The sequence below is a fragment of the Salvia splendens genome, chromosome 8 (assembly GCF_004379255.2).
Source record: "Salvia splendens isolate huo1 chromosome 8, SspV2, whole genome shotgun sequence".
In the NCBI taxonomy this organism is placed as follows: Eukaryota; Viridiplantae; Streptophyta; class Magnoliopsida; order Lamiales; family Lamiaceae; genus Salvia; species Salvia splendens.
Genome location: NC_056039.1, coordinates 12185333 through 12204275, shown reverse-complemented (window position 1 = coordinate 12204275; position 18943 = coordinate 12185333). Strand labels below are relative to the sequence as shown.

Sequence of the window (18943 nt, the reverse complement as noted above, 5' to 3'; positions counted from 1 at the left end):
TGTGTGTTTGATCATATATTATTATACATTCCTTACGAAAATCATAACTGACCAAAGTCATAGACGCGTCTTCTAATTGGGGAAGATGTGTTGAACGACCAAATAAATAGAGAAAAGAGTATTTTGGCATTAGTATATTATTTTAATTTTAACGAACAACTTAATAAAAAGAGAAGAGATTAAAAAAATGAATTATACTACTCCCTCCGTCCCGCACTACTCGCACGTATTTCCTTTTTGGGCGTCCCAAGTTACTTGCACTCTTTCCATTTTTAGTAAAAAATTCCACCTACAGCCGTCATTTTTGACTTTCCTATACACTCATTCCTTAATCTCCGTGCCGAAAAGGAAATGAGCGAGTAGCTCGGGACGGAGGGAGTATCATTTTGGCACTCACTACCACAAACCAAACGACCGAACAAATAAAGAGGGGAAAGAAATGAATGTGCTGAAACAAAAGGGGCTAAATTTGAATTTTAACCAAGATGCGGGGTTACAAAACTAGAAAAGCAAATTTTGCCATTATTTTTTATTTTCAAATTTTAATTCAAGGTTTCAAATAATAGGGTTTTTGCCAATTAGGGGGTTTTGCCTCTCAAATTTTCAGATTGTCACAAGAGGATTTTTTCCCGTTAATGTTTAATTCCGAGAATCCATCTCCGACTTTGTACAATTAACCAATTTTCTCCCTTTTTAGCTAATTTTCTTTTGCAATTTAAAATCTGGTGATAATATTTTTCAAATCTCAATCTCCCTCCATCTCCTTCTCTCGCGCTCTGAGTGTGTATGAGTGTTGATTGCGTATAAGATCTCCATAATCCATAGTTTTGGCCTGCAAAGTGTTTGCATTTACGGCCAAGATGGAGGCCATACTTGCTGATAGTGTCCGCAACAGCCTCCAGCAACTAATGCACCGAAACGCCATTTTCATGTGCGAGCGCCTCTGCGCTGAATTTCCTTCGGAGGTTAGTTTCTTATGATGGATTATTAAATGCAATGCGGAACAATAGAATCATGGAAATATTATTTACAATTATTTCTGTAAGTGCATTGCACGTAATTATGTTTTCTTGAAGGAACCCCTTTTCGAGCTTCAACTGAGTGACGATTTTATTGCAGTTTGAGTTTTGGCATACCTCTATATTCATACCAAGTTGATAAAACCATGTTGAGTGTATTTCTAATTTCATTATATTGGGACACGTAGTTAAGATGGTTAAATTGCAATTCCAGTTTGTTGCTTGTTATTTCATAGCTTCTACGTCATGCCAAACAGAATTTGTGGTTTCTGACTTTGTCGATAAATGTAGTTTAATTTGCATTTCTGTATATAATAGTGTTGGCTTGTATAATTAATTATGTGGGAAGGAGTGGGAATTTCTGGTTATATCATAGTGATGTGTGTTGTATTTAAAGGACGCCGCATCTTAAAATTCACACTTGTGAATTGTGATTTTCTGAAGTATTGGCGAATGTGGCGATGGCTAATTCTGGACTAGCTTTAAATTAAAATGAATTTGAATATTTTTACTTCACTGATAATTTGATATTTATTTTGTTGAATGCAGAAAAATCTGCAGCTGCTTGCTAGCTGTTATTTGCAAAACAATCAAGCACACTGTGCTTATCACATTTTAAAGGGTATGTACCACGAGTTTTTCTTCTTTTAACTGAATCTTTGATCAGTTGGCTAATGGTGCATGATTAGTGATTACTGATACTTCTCTTATCTTTGTAACATTTAATAGTGGCATTGTATTTTACTTTGCCTGGAGAATGTCTTATATAATTAATCTTTTTTGCCTTCGATTTCAAGGAACACATATAGCTCAATGCCGCTATTTGTTTGCACTGGCTTGCTTCCAGATGGATCTTTTGAATGAAGCAGAATCAGCGTTATCCCCTAATGAGCCTTCTGCGGAGGTATGCTCGCTGATTATAAAGTCTTTCAGCAATTCAGCTATAATGATTATATGACTTGTGGACCTGTGGCTTTAGATGTCATTTGCAGAAATAGTCCTTTGTATAGTTATAAGTAGTAGTTAATGGTTTCCTTACTTGTCGCAGGTTCCAAATGGAGCTGCTGGGCATTTCCTTCTTGGACTTGTGTACAGGTTTTAACATAATACCCTTATTCAATTCTCAATTACATTGGATTTTGCTGTCTTTTTGGGTTGGGTTGCATTGAATATTCTATTGTAAATGAAAAATAAGTTGGTCACTAAGTCACTTTTAGATAAAATTCTCTATTGGTCGAAGTGAAAGATTCTATTTATGATTTCTTGTCTTTATTAATTAAAATTGATACATTAAGGTAAACAAGGTTAATGCTCTGTACTGAAATTGCACAGTGGACTAATGTGACTTTCTTTTAATCATCAGGAGATGCCAATATTGTGATCTGATTGTAGAAATGTGTGCAATGTGTTAAGGTTGGCCTTTAGAAAAGCATTTGTTGTGGACTTTTATACGTTAAAAGTTTTTTTTCTTTGTTGACAGGAGAATGTTTGCTGCTATCTTTCTAGCTCCATATGATTTCAAATGACTATTAATAAACAACTCTATGATCACTATCCTAGACTTATCATTTAACTATGAAGATTTCAATATGGTCTCCTTATATATTGGGAAAATAGTTGCTAGAGATTAAGGTCACCCCAATTCATAGTTCACTGGAAAGTCTGTTGTAAAGCCTTTGACTCTGTGTTTCCTTATTCTACTGGAGAACTGAGTAAAAGGGTGCTCATTATGAATTATCAAATGATGACAGTGCAAAAAAATACTTTTACAGAACGTGATATATCAAATGATTTTTCTTTCATGTTCTTGCTTGTATGGGTTAGTCTTCCTTTTATATGATTACGATAAAAAAAGAAAAAAACTATAGTGAGTGCTACGATGGGATGGTGATAGTTGCTAAAATCTGGAAGTGTCAAGATAGTGCTCCTTACACGTTGTTAACTGTTAAGTGTGTTTTACGGTCTTACAACCCTATAAGCAAGATATTAAGTTTGATGAAATGAAAATTCTCAATTGGTGTTGAGAAGTATTGTTATGTTTGAATACTGAGTGGGAGATTTCAGAAGAAATAGAAAATGAATTTTCTGGAAATTATGATGGAATGAAAGAAATGCATTTGTGTCTTAGGAGAAGGAGAGGCAACTGTGTAGAAAATTGTTAACAAGCTAAATATTCCACTAAATTTGTTCTTCAACATCATATGTTGTTATCACAGGCATACGGATAGAAAGCAGAGTGCTATCAATCACTTCAATCAGGCTCTATCGTTGGATCCATTATTGTGGGCTGCTTATGAGGAGCTCTGTATATTAGGTATTCCATATAAGAACATATTTTTACATTGTTTTTTTTTTCATTTTCTGCAAGCTCTGACTGTCTGACACCGTCTAGCAAAGGAATGAAAATTGTGTAGCCTTTTATGGGGACTATTTCTCACTTTTTTTATGTTTTGCTACACTCTTGAGCTCTGTATATTAGGTATCTAAGAACAAAATTTCTAATAACTTCTGTTGCTAGACTGATGTAAAATAGCTGCACATGTGGGAAATGGCTTACTGTTCTAACTATTGTGGAATTTGAAACATTTTTATCGTTTAAAGTTCTAAGTGTGATAACTAATGCTTATTTGTCTCCCTTTGGATGGGTTTTTACTTGAGCAATGTCTGCTCCCATTTTAATCTGTATGTTGCAAATATCTTTTCATTTCTAGTGTAAATTTTAATCAGTACTATAAAAAGTCAATCTTTTCTAACCAGATAGAGGTGGCATCATTTCAGGTGCTGCTGAAGAAGCAACTTTAGTCTTTGACGATGGAGCTTCTCTTTTTATTCAGAAGCAATACCTACAACGTGGTATGGCTTCCCATAGTTCGCAAGCAACAAATGAGGATAATGAGATTACTTCAAACAGGACTTCAGTAGCTGATGATGTTAGTCCAAAGACATTGAAGCACACTTATGGTAATAACCTAAGAGAGATATCTGGGAACTGTTATGGAACAACTTCACATCAGCTCTCACATGGTGGTCCCACCAGCTTGCCATTTTACCACACTCCTTCCCCAATGGCTACACAAGCACAGGTACAATCATGTATTGATGATCTTCAATCGTGAAACGATGCTGTTTCTTCATCTACATATTGCTGCTGCATTATTATGTTTCAGCTCCCATGCTTGTGATCACGGTCATGCTCACTATTTTATATTTAAGCTGACTGTTGGTGATGAAATTTGTTTATTTTCAAACCCTTCTCATCTAAAATTGTGGATGTTTTATGATTTTATCGTTGTTTTTGCTAGCTGTCTGACTGAAATTAGTCATCTTTCTTTGATGGTGTTCTTTATTTATCTGTTTATATTTGGGTAAATTGGGGTTAATCTTTTTGGAGCACGATCGACTAACATTCACTTATGATGTTATAGAAATGGTCATCCTTGTTCTTTATCGTCTGCGCTAAAGAATGCTAATTTTGTTCCTATACTAATGTATTGCAGTTATCTGGAGTTGCTCCTCCTCCATTATGCAGGAATGCACAAGCAAATGGTCCAAATATGAGAACATATGGAGCTGATATATCCCAACGAGTAACCATAAACTCTGCTGTTGCAGGCCCTAGAAGAAAATTTGTTGATGAAGGGAAATTAAGAAAGGTGAGTACTAGTATTTTGTTCCTGTAATAATTTTGTGCATGCATTTACTCATTTTAGCCACCCAGAGAAATCTTATTTATTTTCCTTTGTTCCCCTTTGAATTTATTTCCTTTGAGTAACTTTTTCTCCTTCATCTGTGCGACACATTTTCCTTATTTATCGAGTGATGTATACCTTAAAGACTTCAGAAAATAGACTCTGCAAAGTTTTGACCAGTCTCCTTTGTTTCGCCCGTTTTCTTTAAGCTTATGACGCATATTGTGAGGGTGATATATTGGGTTGTGGCACAATAGCAACAAGGGCCATGATTTGAAACTAACAAAGAACCAGTGGTATAGGGTCGAATTGGAGTCAGAACTTCTTTGGTGCTATCTTTAGCTATAGGGATTGAAGTTGTATAATTTGTTGGAATGATTAATTGGATGACTGTCCCTTTGTAGTGCTAATTTCCTCAAACAAAATATATCTTTTGTTTTAAAGAAAACACAATTAGTGGAGAAATGGCCTTAAAGTTTGTCAGTTTATTCATATGCGTTTAGGTATCTGAGAGACTATTTTCTGATTCCGGGCAACGACGAAGCATGAGACTTGCTGGAGAATCTCTTAACGCAAATTCAAATACGACGGTAGTTTCTGGGAATGGAACAAGCCACTCTTCTAAATATTTTGGGGGATCCAAGTCAAATTCAGGGGTTTCACGTTCTTCGACAATTCGAAAAAGTCACCCTTCAAGCGAGATTGCTTATGAAGGTAAATGATTGCCTAGCTTTTTTCATAAATTTTATCTTGTGATGTTTTATCTCTTGAATTATACACATGAAGACTTGCATAGTGAAGCTTGACCTAATGCGCTGTCTTGAAACCATTGCACATGTTTATTACGAATATTATACTTTTAACCTTGAATCATTACAATGTCATTCAGAGTGGTCTCTCGGTCTCACCTATAGCTACTTTACGTCAATCTACCAACTTCACTGTGTTTCTCCAAACTTTTCGATGTGCAGAAAACTAGATTCATTGTCTGTGGATGGCCTTCAATTTATTTTCAATACTTTAATTATTTACCTACCTTTAAATGCTACGTGCGTGATTTCCTAGTATTTGAAGGTGATGAAGTTTATTTTGTATTTATTGCAATATTTTGATTAATAAAACCGTGAAATTACCAAATACTAGTTAATTAGAGAAGGGTTAAGCAAGGAAAGTAAGAGCTGAACAAGGGAGTTTCAAATACTGTTACATAGATACTCTTTTGATTTTGTCTGACTTCAGTCTTGCTTTCTTAGGTAACCATCATGAGGTGTATGATGAATCTAGATTAAATTTTACTAGTTCAACCAAGTCACCTGGTGGTGATAATAGGATTCTTGAACCAGAAGGAGCAACCAGGTCACCCAATGCAGTGATTTTGAGCAGCTCCAGAGTCGCAGATGGCGCTTCTGTTATTCTCGGTCTCCTAAGGCTTCTTGGGGAAGGCTTCAGACTTTCCTGTCTTTGCAGATGCCAGGTAGTATTTACATCTGAAGGAATGTTTTTTTGGATTAGTTCACTTTACATCTAATGTAAAATCTTGCTATTCATGAACAGGATGCATTGAACATCTACACGAAACTTCCAGAAAAACATTATAATACTGGATGGGTGCTTTCTCAGGTAAACAGTTCATCTTTTACGGTTATATCACATTCTCCTGGTTGTTGAGCTGTTACCATTATTTATTTTTATACATCATCTGTAAATGCAAAAGCAGAACTGCACATCTCATATTTTTATAAATTATCTGTAGTGGCTCTTGCCTATGATTGAACCACAATTTTTTCCCCAAATGAATAAAATGAAGTGAACTCGAAATGTATATTAAATTATTGCAAACCTGGAAACCACATTTGTTTGTCTCTTAGGCAATTCAGTTGGAAGGCTTCAAAGTTTTCTCAATTAGCATTTTGAGGGTGGGAGGGGACGATATGATCCCAGCATTCAAGCAATCGTTCCCCACCGTCGAGCACAAGATTTTCTTTATTTTCCCTTTCCTTCACCACTCTTTGCAAGATCGTTTTAGAAAGATGAACTCATGAGTGCTTGGTTGCACTTGATAGACTTGCCTTATTTTGTTTGTTCAGTACTTCACTATCAAGCATTTAATATCATTACTGGTTCTAGACTTGTGTGTGGTTGTCTACACTGGCCCGTAGTCTACATCTATTTGACTGAGATCTGGTATATGATCTCACTCAAGCACAGGTTGGGAAAGCATATTTTGAAATGGTTGATTATCTTAAAGCTGATCGTGCCTTCAGTCGTGCCCGCATTGCCTCTCCTTACAGTTTGGACGGAATGGATATATATTCCACAGTGTTATATGTGAGTTTAATCTTTGAAATCGTTTGTTCTGTTGTCATGCTTTAGCTTCAAACCAGCATTATTGTCCGGATGAATGTGAAGGGGAATATGCTTTGAAATTGTGGAGTTTCCCTTTCTAGTGTTAATCTATATTCTATCAACGTTCTTTTAGTTTCTACATTCATTCTTAATTTCTTATTCAGTTGCCGTTTCAGCTTAACCCATGAATTTTACTTTTTACTGACTCCATCTGCCTCCATCTTAAAAGCATTTAAAAGAAGATATGAAGTTGAGTTACTTGGCCCAAGAGCTGATATCAACGGACCGTTTAGCTCCTCAATCATGGTACCTTCCATCATACTCAACTGCACCTAGCTATTTATGTAAATAATGCTGCTTTAAATTTTACTCCCTCCGTCCCCAAAAAATTGACAAACTTGTAAATGACGCGGATTTTAATGTGAAATTGGTAAAGTAAGAGAGAGAGGAAAAAGGTAGTGGAATGAGTGACAGTGGATTGTGGGGTCCATATTTAGACTATGCCTAATTTTGGGGGATGACCCAAAATGGTAAATAGTCTATATTTTGGGGACGGAGGGAGTATTATATATGCATAGCATGTTTTGTGCTGTCCCTGTGGATGTGTTTACTTCTGGCAAACATGATGTTTGCTGTGTCGGTGATGTCTCTAGTACCCTTGTGGGAGCTAAGGATACATGACACATATGCTATTGCTGCTGATTTGTGTATGTGGTATGCCAGGTTTGCTATGGGTAATTGCTATAGCTTACAGAAGGACCACGAAACTGCTCTCAAGAATTTCCAGCGTTCTGTGCAATTAAATTCAAGATTTGCATATGCCCACACCTTGTGTGGTCACGAGTACGGATCACAATCTTATTCTATATACGTGTAGCACATTGATGATTGTTGCTATTTTTAGTTATTAATCTTGTCTTCCTTTCTAGATTTGTAGCCTTGGAAGATTTTGAAAATGGTATCAAGAGCTACCAGAGTGCCCTTCGGATAGACTCCAGACACTATAATGCTTGGTATGGACTAGGGATGGTATATCTCCGGCAAGAGAAGTTTGAGTTCTCAGAGCATCATTTCAGGATGGCTTTCCAAATCAATCCGCTTTCTTCTGTCATAATGTCATACCTCGGGACGGCTTTGCATGCATTGAGGGTAGATATATTTATCGCGAAAAAACTATCCTAGCTTGGAATTGGTTTCAACTTCATTAACAATTCTCATAAATTGCAACAGAGAAATGATGAAGCGCTGGAGATGATGGAAAGAGCTGTATTGGCTGATAAGGAGAACCCTCTCCCTCGATATCAGAAGGCTAACATCCTTTTGAGCATGGATAATCTTGATGGGGCCCTAGCAGTTCTCGAGGAGCTCAAAGAGTATGCCCCATGTGAAAGTAGTGTCTATGCGTTAATGGGTAATATTTATAAGCGGAGAAATATGTTCGATAACGCCATGCTTAATTTTGGACTAGCATTGGATTTGAAACCATCTGCAACCGATGTTGCTCTTATTAAGGTAACAAACTCCTTTCTTTCTCGTTTGTGGACTTATCATAGTGCAACAAATGTCACATTGTTGCTTGTTATGACCTTCTATAAATTTCTTAGAATACACGAACCTCGTTGCAGCCTTTCCTATGCTGGGCAAACTTAAAATACGCAATAACATGTTTACACCCAATTAGGGTTCATTAATCTCCAATTTCGGTTTATGTATCCCTAGTTACGGTTTATTAATCACAATAGGGGTATTACACCTTGTATATTTTGGTATCTTGTGAACAGGCTGCCATTGAAAAGTTGCACGTACCAGATGAGATAGACGACGGCGATTCAAGTGATTGAATTGGTGATGGTGGGATTTGTTAACTTGTATGGTCCGTGGTGGTGATCCTCAGAGAGTGGTCTGCTGGAGCTTTCGGGTCGAACACAATAATTTGTTCCCCTGCATATAGATTTCATTGTTATTCGAGGAACTGGTCGGGACGATGATGGTGCGTAGCGACTGAAGTTGCGGATAGATGCATGGGCAACCTCAAGTCCAAGTGATTTGTCACTCAAAAATTCATGTACCCAGCTCTACTGTGTATTCCCTTCCGAATTCTATTTTATATTCGTGTCTGATTCATTGTAACTCACCTCGACTCTAGTGCATAACGTAACTTCAAATACACGCACATATAGTAATATGTAATCTTCCCTCTTTCCAGCAATTGTGGCACAAATCGTAAAGAAATCTCAAAAGCTTGACACAACGTCTGCAGCCTGTACTAAAAATTACTCCCTCCGTTCTTCATTAATGATCTTATATTTTTTTATTTTAACGGTCCTCAATAAATGTCTCATTTCACGTTTACTACTTTTAGTAAATGGACTCTCACAATTATCATAAAACTAATACTTCATTAATTCCAACGTAGTTTAATTATTTTTTTGCAAAATGGGTAGAAAAAAAATTACCCAACTACCTTGGGATGCAGGGAGTATATAAAAGTGGGGTTCACATTTCACTAATTTTTTCTACCCACTACTTAAGCATGTAAATTGAGATATTTCCTTTTTGGCACGGGATTAAATAAAATTATATTTGGTGGTCAAATAAAGTAGAAGCTGAAATGTAGTACTATGAAAGAAGCGAGAATAAAATAGGAGATAGAATAAAGTAAATGAAAATAGATGTTTTGTTTTTTGCCATAAAACTCAAGTAACTCGAAATAGAATACGACTCAAATAACTTGGGACGGGTGGTGTATTTTGTAATCTGTTACAATATGCTTATGATCATTTTATTTTATCTACTGTATATCAACACTCATCTAGATTAGATATTTTTTTATGGAATTAATTCTGATGATTTTAGAAATCATCCTATGCTATCATTTGAAGTAGGGATCATCGATATATCCCCAACACACAGGACAAATCTAGCTTAATGCTAAAAGGGGCAAACGCCTTTGCTCATATTTCAGTTCATATATATATGTATAACTTGCTATAAAAAATTTCGTATTAATCTTCTAATAATTGTTCGTTCTTCAATTTTTAAATTATCTCCACGTATATTTTTGTCTCTTTTACTAAGAATTCCTGGCTCCGTCCCATTCAGCACATCCCCTCGCTGCGATCACTTGTACCGCCGCACGGCCCGCGCCAAACCTACTCGCCGGCTCGACATTGGACTGTTGTGTTTAGTGCAATGTATATCCAACTCTTTATTCATTCATATAATAAGAGAATTGATTTATTGATGCTTATTTGGGGTGAATTTCATGAGAATATTTTATTCTAATATATGGTCTTTTGCATTTTTATTCTTGAAATTATGGTGACTACTTGCAATAGAGAATTGTTACTCAAATGGAGGTTTTAAATAAGCTAGTCATGACTCATACTACTAAAGACACGTAATGTTACTAGCTTGGGCTTCTGGCCCAAGCATATTTATTGGGCTGAAATGAAATTGACAAAGTCCATAAAAACTAGGGTTTGGGGTTTTTCTCTTTCTATCCTCTCTGTATAAAACTGCAACGAACAGAGTGTGTTAAGGCCCCTTATTTGCGTTTGCAGCTCAACACTTTGCTTTGCAGGTGCGTTACCTGTTTCTGTTTTAATTGTTTCGCTTCCGCACGATTGTTCTTATTTTCTTATGTTTTGTTCAAATTACGTTTTTGCTATTGTTTGTATTTTTTTTCTGGTAACTTTTTTGTAGTTATCATAATTTAGCATAGAAAAATTGATGTTCTGTTATTTAAATAATTGGCTTCTGAATTAATTTGATCTCCGAGGTTAGTGTTGATTTAAGGTCTCTGAATTTTGAAAAGTGCTGCTCGCATTGTTAGTTTGAGTGGTTTAGTTTCGTCTGCTTTATATCTATTGCTAGATCATATATCATCTATAGAGGATTTAATTTCAAAACAGAATTTATATGTATGCATTTGGATCCATTTGGATCAATTTGGATCAATTTATATGTATGCATTTGGATCCACCTTATGTAAATTATGCTGATTTTGTGTAATTGTTTGGTTTATCGCAGTTCATATAAATAGAATCCGTCTGTAGCCCCAATCCAAAATGTCTGGGTAAGAAACTCTTCTATTCTCTATATCGGTTGAATTAACTTTGTATAATTATGATTACAATGCCTAAAATGAATGCGCATATCTTTGACCGCGTTTAGTCAGATTAGTTATATCGGTTTTAAGAGAAGAGGTGGTGATATGTTAATTTCGGATTTGTATATCTATTGAATTTCCTTTGTATGTGAAAGTGATTCAATTACCAAAGCGAATGGAAAGATCTTTTGAATTCCATTTGCAGTTTTTTTTTAAATTTCAAAAGAAACTAATTAGGAATGCAATTTTGTCGATGTGGAATGCGTATGCTAAAACCTGGATGTTTTGCAGAGAAGAGCCTGTTGTTGTTGATACACCAGTTCCGGTGGCAGCTCCCACCCTTGGTGAGCCTATGGATATCATGACTGCTCTGCAGCTTGTGCTCAAGAAGTCGTTGGCACATGGAGGTCTTGTTCGGGGTCTTCATGAAGCCGCAAAGGCCATTGAGAAGCATGCTGCCCTCTTGTGTGTGTTGGCGGAGGACTGCGACCAACCTGACTACATTAAGTTGGTCAAAGCATTGTGTTCCGATCACAATGTCAACCTTATTTCCGTTGCAAGTGCCAAGACCCTTGGGGAATGGGCCGGTGTAAGTGAATTCTGATGATTTTAAATTACCACGTATGATTTGTCTTTGACAACTGTGGTGATGACGGATCATCTTGAGCCGGTTGTCTTATTCTTACTCGGGAATCATTGATATATTATTTGATTCAAGTGTTGAATGTTGATTGTGTAGTTGTGCAAGGTTGACTCTGAAGGCAAGGCCAGGAAAGTAGTAGGAGCTGCTTGTGTTGTCGTGAAGGTAATGTTGGGAAATTGACGAATTTCTATCTTCTCAATACATGGTGAGATTTGATTAACAAGAGCGGCTGACTTTGAGTTTGTTGTGATGTAGGATTTTGGTGAGGAAAGTGAAGGGCTTCACATCGTGCAAGAGTATGTCAAGTCTCACTGAGAGAGAAGCTGCCGGTGAAGTTGGTTGTTATGGAAAACAAAACCATTTATTTCTTTAGAAATAGAAGCTCTCTTTTATTATGCTTTTAGTATTTCTGTTTTAATTGTTTTTCAGTCTACCCAACTCCAATGCTTTTGACGATAATATTTTAAATTTTTGCTCTTCATTTTTGATACGTCCTTATTATTGTTTAATAATTAATAATGTGTTCATTTATTTAATCCCCTTAAATCCACTTGCATATTTAGTTGAATGGTTGTTTTTGTTAGTATTGTGTTTAAGATAAAAATAAAAGCAATACTTCGACAAAAGCTATTACGCCCTGTTTGTTAATATTTATAAAATGATCTTAACGGAATCAATGAAATTGTTGTTTACTTAGTACAGTACACTGATTATTGGACTGTAATTAAAATATTGGTGTTTTTTTTATCTGGATTGGTATATAAACATAAAAATTTATAAACAAATATTAAAGTAATTATGACTCATTCACATCACCAACTGAAAAACATATCACCAAATAAAGTCTATGACTCATTCAACGTAATTATGAAAACACATCACCAAATAAAGTCTATGACTCATTCAACGTAATTCCTTCTGTAAAAACAAATTTCACTACAAATATAATGAATTTATACATTAGTACAGTGCTTTTACCTGTTGAGATAAAATAATTTTCATTACCCACCCCTTGCCCCTATATATAGATGTTCATGTTTATGTTTCTGTTAAGAGATAAATACAGTTTGGTAACGATATAACCATTGAAAATACACTTATATGGCAACAAGATGGATATTCGAATATTCAAATTTTATATTCGAATATCAATGCAAATATTCGAATAGTGTCACAAATACGAAACGATTACACTTACAACAACAATTGAACATGTGACGTAAGTTGTGGAATTCATAGTAAAGTCTACATGCACTATTAGGAAATTACATGAAACTATTTTCAAAACTTTGCAACGTTCTCATGCAACTGTGTTCTGTAATGTAGGAGAAAGGGAAGAGCAATTCCCTAGTAAATTAACAGAAATCTCTTAACTATGATTAGTCATTACTACTACCGGAGTCGAGAGGGGCTTCACTTGGTTTCAGTAACCGGAAGATAAACGCCCTCTGTTGCTAACCAAATATTATCGGGTTTCTTCTCACCAACACCACACACCTGAAACATAACCACAGACCATATGAATTTCTGATCCAGATCGATTTTTAATCCGTTATTATTTCTTTCTTACCTCTTGCTGCCCCCCGGCTATGCGTTGGTATTTCTTGTTATGGCTATGAAGGTACCCACCAGTATCTACATGCCGAAGCCTTACCCTTTGATCTTGCCTCCATGTCTTTCCATTTCCCTCAATTTCAACACTGAAGCCACACACAACAAACACAATGAATGCCGAAGCCTAATCACATAACCCACAAGGTTCATAGCTATATTTCTTTACCTCCAGTGATCCCCAGTGTCAGACTCGGTATCGCTGCCAAAGCAACTGACCTGTATATTTTTCCATCACGTATTTAAGCTTAAGACAATAATAGGAACACTCAATACAAAATGGAATATCAAACACAATGGATCTATATAAGTATCTAAAAAAATGAATTTACTGTGAAACTCATACAAATTTTGTAATTTGCATTGACCAGCGGGGAGAGGAAAATTCCCTTTCAGATCAACTAAGTTGAATAATTTTTCTAGAAAAAAACATGGACACATCAATTAGACAATTACATAGTCCATGGACAATGTTGATTAGTAAGATCTAATCATATTATTAATAAGTACACCAAATACGATGATTTTCAGAAGGAAGGCGACAAGGATCTTATGTATGAATACAAGTCACTCATGTATTGCAAGTAGGATACAAAGGGGATTGAAAAACTCCATCTGAGAAAATACTAGACAGCCACACAGTATTAAATGAATGGAAGTACAACTGCAAAATATATAGGTCGTAGAAATACAAGCTACATGCAGAAGTGTATACCATCTCAACTCTAAGTGCCACAAGATGGCTGCGCAAGCTTAGTACTTATAGGAGCTGACTTATTGGCATTAGCTTCTCTCAATAAACTCATGCACATGGAGTTATGCTTAAGCTATATTACATTAATCAACTTTAACAAGTTCAGATTTTTGCTCAGAAAGCTGCACCCCACCTAAACTTATAGACTCTGGTCTTAGCAAGCTGCCAATAGAAAAAAGGACAGGGTGATATTTCAAATTTTAGGACTGATATAAACTTAAAACTCCACAATAAATATTATAAGTAAAAGAATGATATGTTTGCTTCTACAAATTTCTATCGGTATAATAGAAATTAATGTCAAACTACTAGGTCTCAATGGATTGAAGAGTTTGGAAATATATAGATATATCATATCGATATTAGCAAAGATATTTGATATTCAACCCTTATTCTGAACTAATTTTGAAAGATTTGAAATTCCATGAATTTACATCCCTAATCAAAATGCAATTTTAATATTGTAATGAAACCCAACCTTGATAATTCATGCTCTGATTATGTCAAATTAACAATCAGGTTACAGGAATTTATAGCCAAAAACTTTTTTGAGGAATTTATAGCCAAAAACTTTTTTGAGTAACAGGGAAGGTCACATTACAATACCAGAATGGCGGAGTTCAGCACAATCCCGGTATGACCGAACGAACTCTTTCAACTTCTCCGTCTCACCAGCTGCAGAAAGCCACTCAGTGAGAATCTCCATCGTCACATAATCCGGCACACATTCCTGTTTACTCATCTGCTTCATAAGCTGCAGCGCCTTCTTTGACCAATTCCTCTGCTGCAGGCCTTTAAACAGAGCATTGTATGTGGTGTTATTCATCTTCACCCCACGATCCCTCATCTCATCCATTAATGAAAGAGCCCCTTCCACATAATCCTCCTTGCAATGTGAGTCAATCAAGATGTTGTAAATAACAGTGTTCGGAAGCACCTTTGATGTGGATTTCATGTCTGCGAATAACCTCATCGCTGCACTGAGACTCCCCTTCAAGCAGTACCCTTGAATCAAAGCACCGTAAGTAACAACAGTAGGTGATAATCCATCATCCACCATCTTCTTCATTACTTTCTGTGCATGCTTGAAATCCCCCTTGTCACAGAAATACGAAATCAGAGTATTATATGTGACCCGATCAGGATTTAATCCCGCAATCTGCATTTCTGTCAGCAGCTCAGATGCATTCCCAATCTTATTCTTCCTACAAAATCCACCAATCATGATATTGTAGCCAATCCTGTCCAATGAAAAACCAGCTTCCTCCATCTTCGACTTGATTTCCATAGCATCATTCATTCTTCCTGCCCGTGTAAAGCCCGAGATCAAGGTGTAGTAGATGATAGCATCCGGGTTGCATCCATTTTCTTTCATTCCGTTAAACAAATCCATTGCTTTCTCAATATTGTTTGCACCACAGAAAGCAGTTATCAATGCAGTATATGTAACCGTATTCCCTTCCAAACCCTTCTCACGCATTCTGCTAAAGAGTTCCATCGCACTGCTAACTCTACCCACCCTACACATCCCTCCCAGCATTGCATTAAGTGAAACGATATTCACACCCTCATCAAGATTGCTCATTTGCTCAAAAAGCTCACGCGCCGTATCAATGTCACCTACTTTACAAAATCCATCGATCAAGCAATTGTAAGTGACAGTGTTTGGCTCACACTTGGTCTCAGACGACCTCATTCTCTCCATCAACCTTAACCCATCTTCTTCCCTCCCAACTTTACATAATCCATCAATCAACGTGTTGTAAATGACAACATCTGGTTTAATGCCAACTTCTCCATCTCTCATCTTCTCGAGCACCTCCAATGCCTCATCCAACCTTCGAATCTTGCACAAGTTCCTGATCATGATCCCATAGGTCACAACAGTGGGTGTGATCCCCTTTTCCTTCATCTCATTCATCAACAAGTTCATTCTAACATAATCACGTTGCTGCCCTAACTTTGACAGCAGGAAATTGCAAGGGATCACCTCCACATGAGACCCTGAATACATGGCCTTTTGCAAAGCATTCCATGCCTTGTTGCAGTCTCCATTCCTACAAAACCTAGAAATCATGTGCGTCAACCAATATCCACCCAAGCAAAGACCATTCTCACTAAAACGCAAAAAAAGATGATAAATTTCCTCATCCCTCAAATCCCCACCTCTGTACTTTCTTCCCAAAATGGATGAAAAGACAATTCTCAATGTCCTGTCATTGGGAGGATTAGTGGCACCTGGTTGAAGCATTTTGTCGACCAGCTTCAGGGCAGCAGGGAAACGGCCCAAATTGAACAATCCAAAAACAACTAAATTAACCACGTGCGTATTCCTCACCCGCGTCTCGATGGCGTCGAGCACCATGACCATCTCCTCCAGCATATTGGCGTTGCTAAAGCATATAATCAGCAGGGTTCCCGCGTTGACGGAGAGAGGGGTATTTTGCTCCTTGGCCATTGCGAAGAGCTCGTATAGCTTACCGGGGGAATTAGGATTTTCGCGCATGAAAAGCTCAAGCACCCCTTGGAACGCAAAGGGGACAGAATCGGATAGGTGGGGGCTTGATTTAAGGTACTCGAAAAATTGGAGGGCATTTTGAGAAGTCGGGAGCTGGCGGGTGATTTTGAGGAGGGACTGCGGAGAGACGGCGGAGAGGAGATCGCCGAGCTTAAAATTGGCTGGCCAGGAAATGGGATCGGAGGTTTGGAGAAGTGAGAGCGTCTCCGAGATGGGGCATGATGGATCTGCTGTTGGCGAGAAACGACGGAGAGTGGCGGCGGCCGGAGGTTTTAGGGAAAGCCTCATGGCTGGGAATTGGGGAGCTTGCCGAACCTCTGCGATTGGCTGCCGAGCCACTGCGCAACTCCTCATCCGACCCCACAAAATTATAGATTTAAGAAGGAAGAGAGAACTAGATATCACCAATTCATAAATGAAAATGGATTAAGATAAGAAATTATATGGAATTAAGGAGAAAGATAAGCTTGAATCTGAAGAGAAGGGTCTTGAGAAGAAGCCGCGCGCCTAGACATGCACAAACCGATCCGGCCCGGCGGTTAACCGCCGGTTCGGGCCCGCCGGTTCATGAACCTGAACCGGGCCCGGAACCGGCGGGTTGAACCGGCAGAAGGGTTGAAGGGTCGGAAGGGCCGGTTCAGGTTCGGCAATATACTGAACCTGAACCGGCGGTTCAAAACCGGCGGTTCGGCGGTTCAAAACCGGCGGTTCAAAGGGTTAAATAGTGTTTCGTAGGTTAGGGGTTCGTAGGGTTCGCGTAGGGGTTTAGTATAGCCGTTGGAACCGGCGGTTCGCGGGGTAAACCCCCGGTTTGAGGGTTAAACCGCCGGTTTGTCGGGGTAAACCGCCGGTTCGGGAGCCGGTTTCCGACGGTTCCGGCAACTTTTCAGAGGCTAGGTCGTAGGGTCAGTGTGTAGGCCTGCAAAACCGGTCAGAAACCGCCGGTTTTCGGTCAAAAACCGCCGGTTTTCGGTCAGAAACCGGCGGTTTTCTGACGGAAACCGTGGACAACCCGCCGGTTTAGGGTTGAACCGCCATATGTTTTTGTATATGCAAAAACAATTACATAATTGTATTTGTATATACTCTAGTCGATAAAGTATATTTCTCTATACGGCTAAATGAGGGAAACTTTTGACAATTCTACTATAATTGTTGCTTGTTAGACGAAACTCAACATTTAAAGTTGAATTGCTAAAGGTGTCCTTAATTTAGTTATGTAGAAAGATCTTGTTCGCCGGTTAAGAGTATATATATAATACACTTATACGTTTAAGAACTTCAACATCGTTTCTTGTCATTTGTAATTAGTTCTTCACTAGTAGTCTCATTTGTATTTAAATTTTGTTTAAGACTTCAAGACCGCCATATGTTTTCAATTTGTAATTGTTGTAATTTGTAAACATGCAATTTCAATAAAATTGCAACTTTATCCGTATTTTTTTCAATTTTATTTACTCACATTTCATACAAAAAACAAACTTGAAAAGTGTAATGTAAGTTGATTAAAATTGAAAAGTTGAAGAATGCAAAAAAAAAAAAAAAACAATTCGCCGAACCGTCGAACCGGCCCGGAACCGGCGGTTCAAGCCAAAAACCGGCGGTTTTGAACCGCCCCGTAACCCGCCGGTTTTTTGATCCGGAACCGGAACCGCCGGGAGCTAGGCGGGCCGGTTCAGGTTCACACATTCCCCGACCCTTGAACCGCCGGTTCATGACCCTGAACCGGCGGTTTTCGACCCTTGTGGCGCGCCTGTTTAAACCTAGAACCTTTTTTTTATTATTATTGTTTTAAGTTTCACAATTCTCTTTTATTCCCTTATTTATTTGGAAAGGTGGAATGCTGGGTTGCATTATTTTATTTTGATTTTTATATTAACTGCTATAGATCAAAATTTTAGTTTGATTTTAGATTAAATTATGAAATATTAAAAAAAGGGAAAAGATAAACGTCTACGTAATGCCTTTATATTTTTAATATGACCGAACCGGTTTTATTAAAACCGATTTATTAATTATATTTTTTCTTAACTATATTACTCTTCATTATATTTTACATTTAAAAAAACATTAATCATAATATTTAAATATCTGATCAAATTAAATCTCCATATCTCCTTCTCCCACTCAATCGATTAACTCTATCTCATCAAATTAAATCTCCATATCACTCCCTCGATTTAATCAATCTCATCAAATTATATCTACATATCCAATACTCCTAATCCTTCTTCTCTATCGATTAAAATAAT

General features: G+C 37.3%; 3 protein-coding genes across 6 annotated transcripts; 2 read left to right on the top strand and 1 right to left on the bottom strand.

Moving 5' to 3' along the window:
- Nucleotides 1–579: 579 nt before the first annotated feature.
- Nucleotides 580–9384, top strand: LOC121745437 (cell division cycle protein 27 homolog B-like). 2 transcript variants are annotated; one of them, XM_042139347.1, is made up of 16 exons: nt 580–965; nt 1569–1641; nt 1817–1923; nt 2068–2114; nt 3236–3333; nt 3798–4102; nt 4517–4672; nt 5212–5422; nt 6052–6182; nt 6263–6328; nt 6917–7036; nt 7284–7360; nt 7778–7897; nt 7984–8203; nt 8285–8566; nt 8836–9384. In XM_042139347.1, exons 1-16 carry the CDS (start codon nt 861–863, stop codon nt 8893–8895), a joined length of 2178 nt encoding a protein of 725 aa, XP_041995281.1. In that variant the 5' UTR covers nt 580–860; the 3' UTR covers nt 8896–9384. The 2 variants fall into 2 exon arrangements, with proteins under 2 accessions (XP_041995281.1, XP_041995280.1); XM_042139346.1 differs by having other exon boundaries at nt 5962–6182.
- Nucleotides 9385–10534: 1150 nt separating this feature from the next.
- LOC121745438 (40S ribosomal protein S12-like) lies at nt 10535–12298 on the top strand. The gene is made up of 5 exons (XM_042139348.1): nt 10535–10637; nt 11087–11132; nt 11457–11754; nt 11905–11970; nt 12064–12298. The coding sequence occupies exons 2-5, from the start codon at nt 11125–11127 to the stop codon at nt 12121–12123; spliced, it is 432 nt and encodes a 143-aa protein (XP_041995282.1). The 5' UTR covers nt 10535–10637; nt 11087–11124; the 3' UTR covers nt 12124–12298.
- A 698-nt stretch (nt 12299–12996) lies between these two features.
- On the bottom strand, nt 12997–17133 carry LOC121745436 (pentatricopeptide repeat-containing protein At3g61520, mitochondrial-like). Of its 3 annotated transcripts, XM_042139343.1 has the most exons (4): nt 14775–17121; nt 13589–13638; nt 13379–13508; nt 12997–13305 (listed from the first exon to the last, which is right to left on the bottom strand). In XM_042139343.1, the coding sequence occupies exons 1-4, from the start codon at nt 17043–17045 to the stop codon at nt 13222–13224; spliced, it is 2535 nt and encodes an 844-aa protein (XP_041995277.1). In that variant the 5' UTR covers nt 17046–17121; the 3' UTR covers nt 12997–13221. The 3 variants fall into 3 exon arrangements, with proteins under 3 accessions (XP_041995277.1, XP_041995278.1, XP_041995279.1); XM_042139344.1 differs by lacking the exon at nt 12997–13305 and having other exon boundaries at nt 14780–17130; XM_042139345.1 differs by lacking the exons at nt 12997–13305; nt 13379–13508; nt 13589–13638 and adding an exon at nt 13657–14335 and having other exon boundaries at nt 14780–17133.
- Between the last annotated feature and the right edge of the window lie 1810 nt (nt 17134–18943).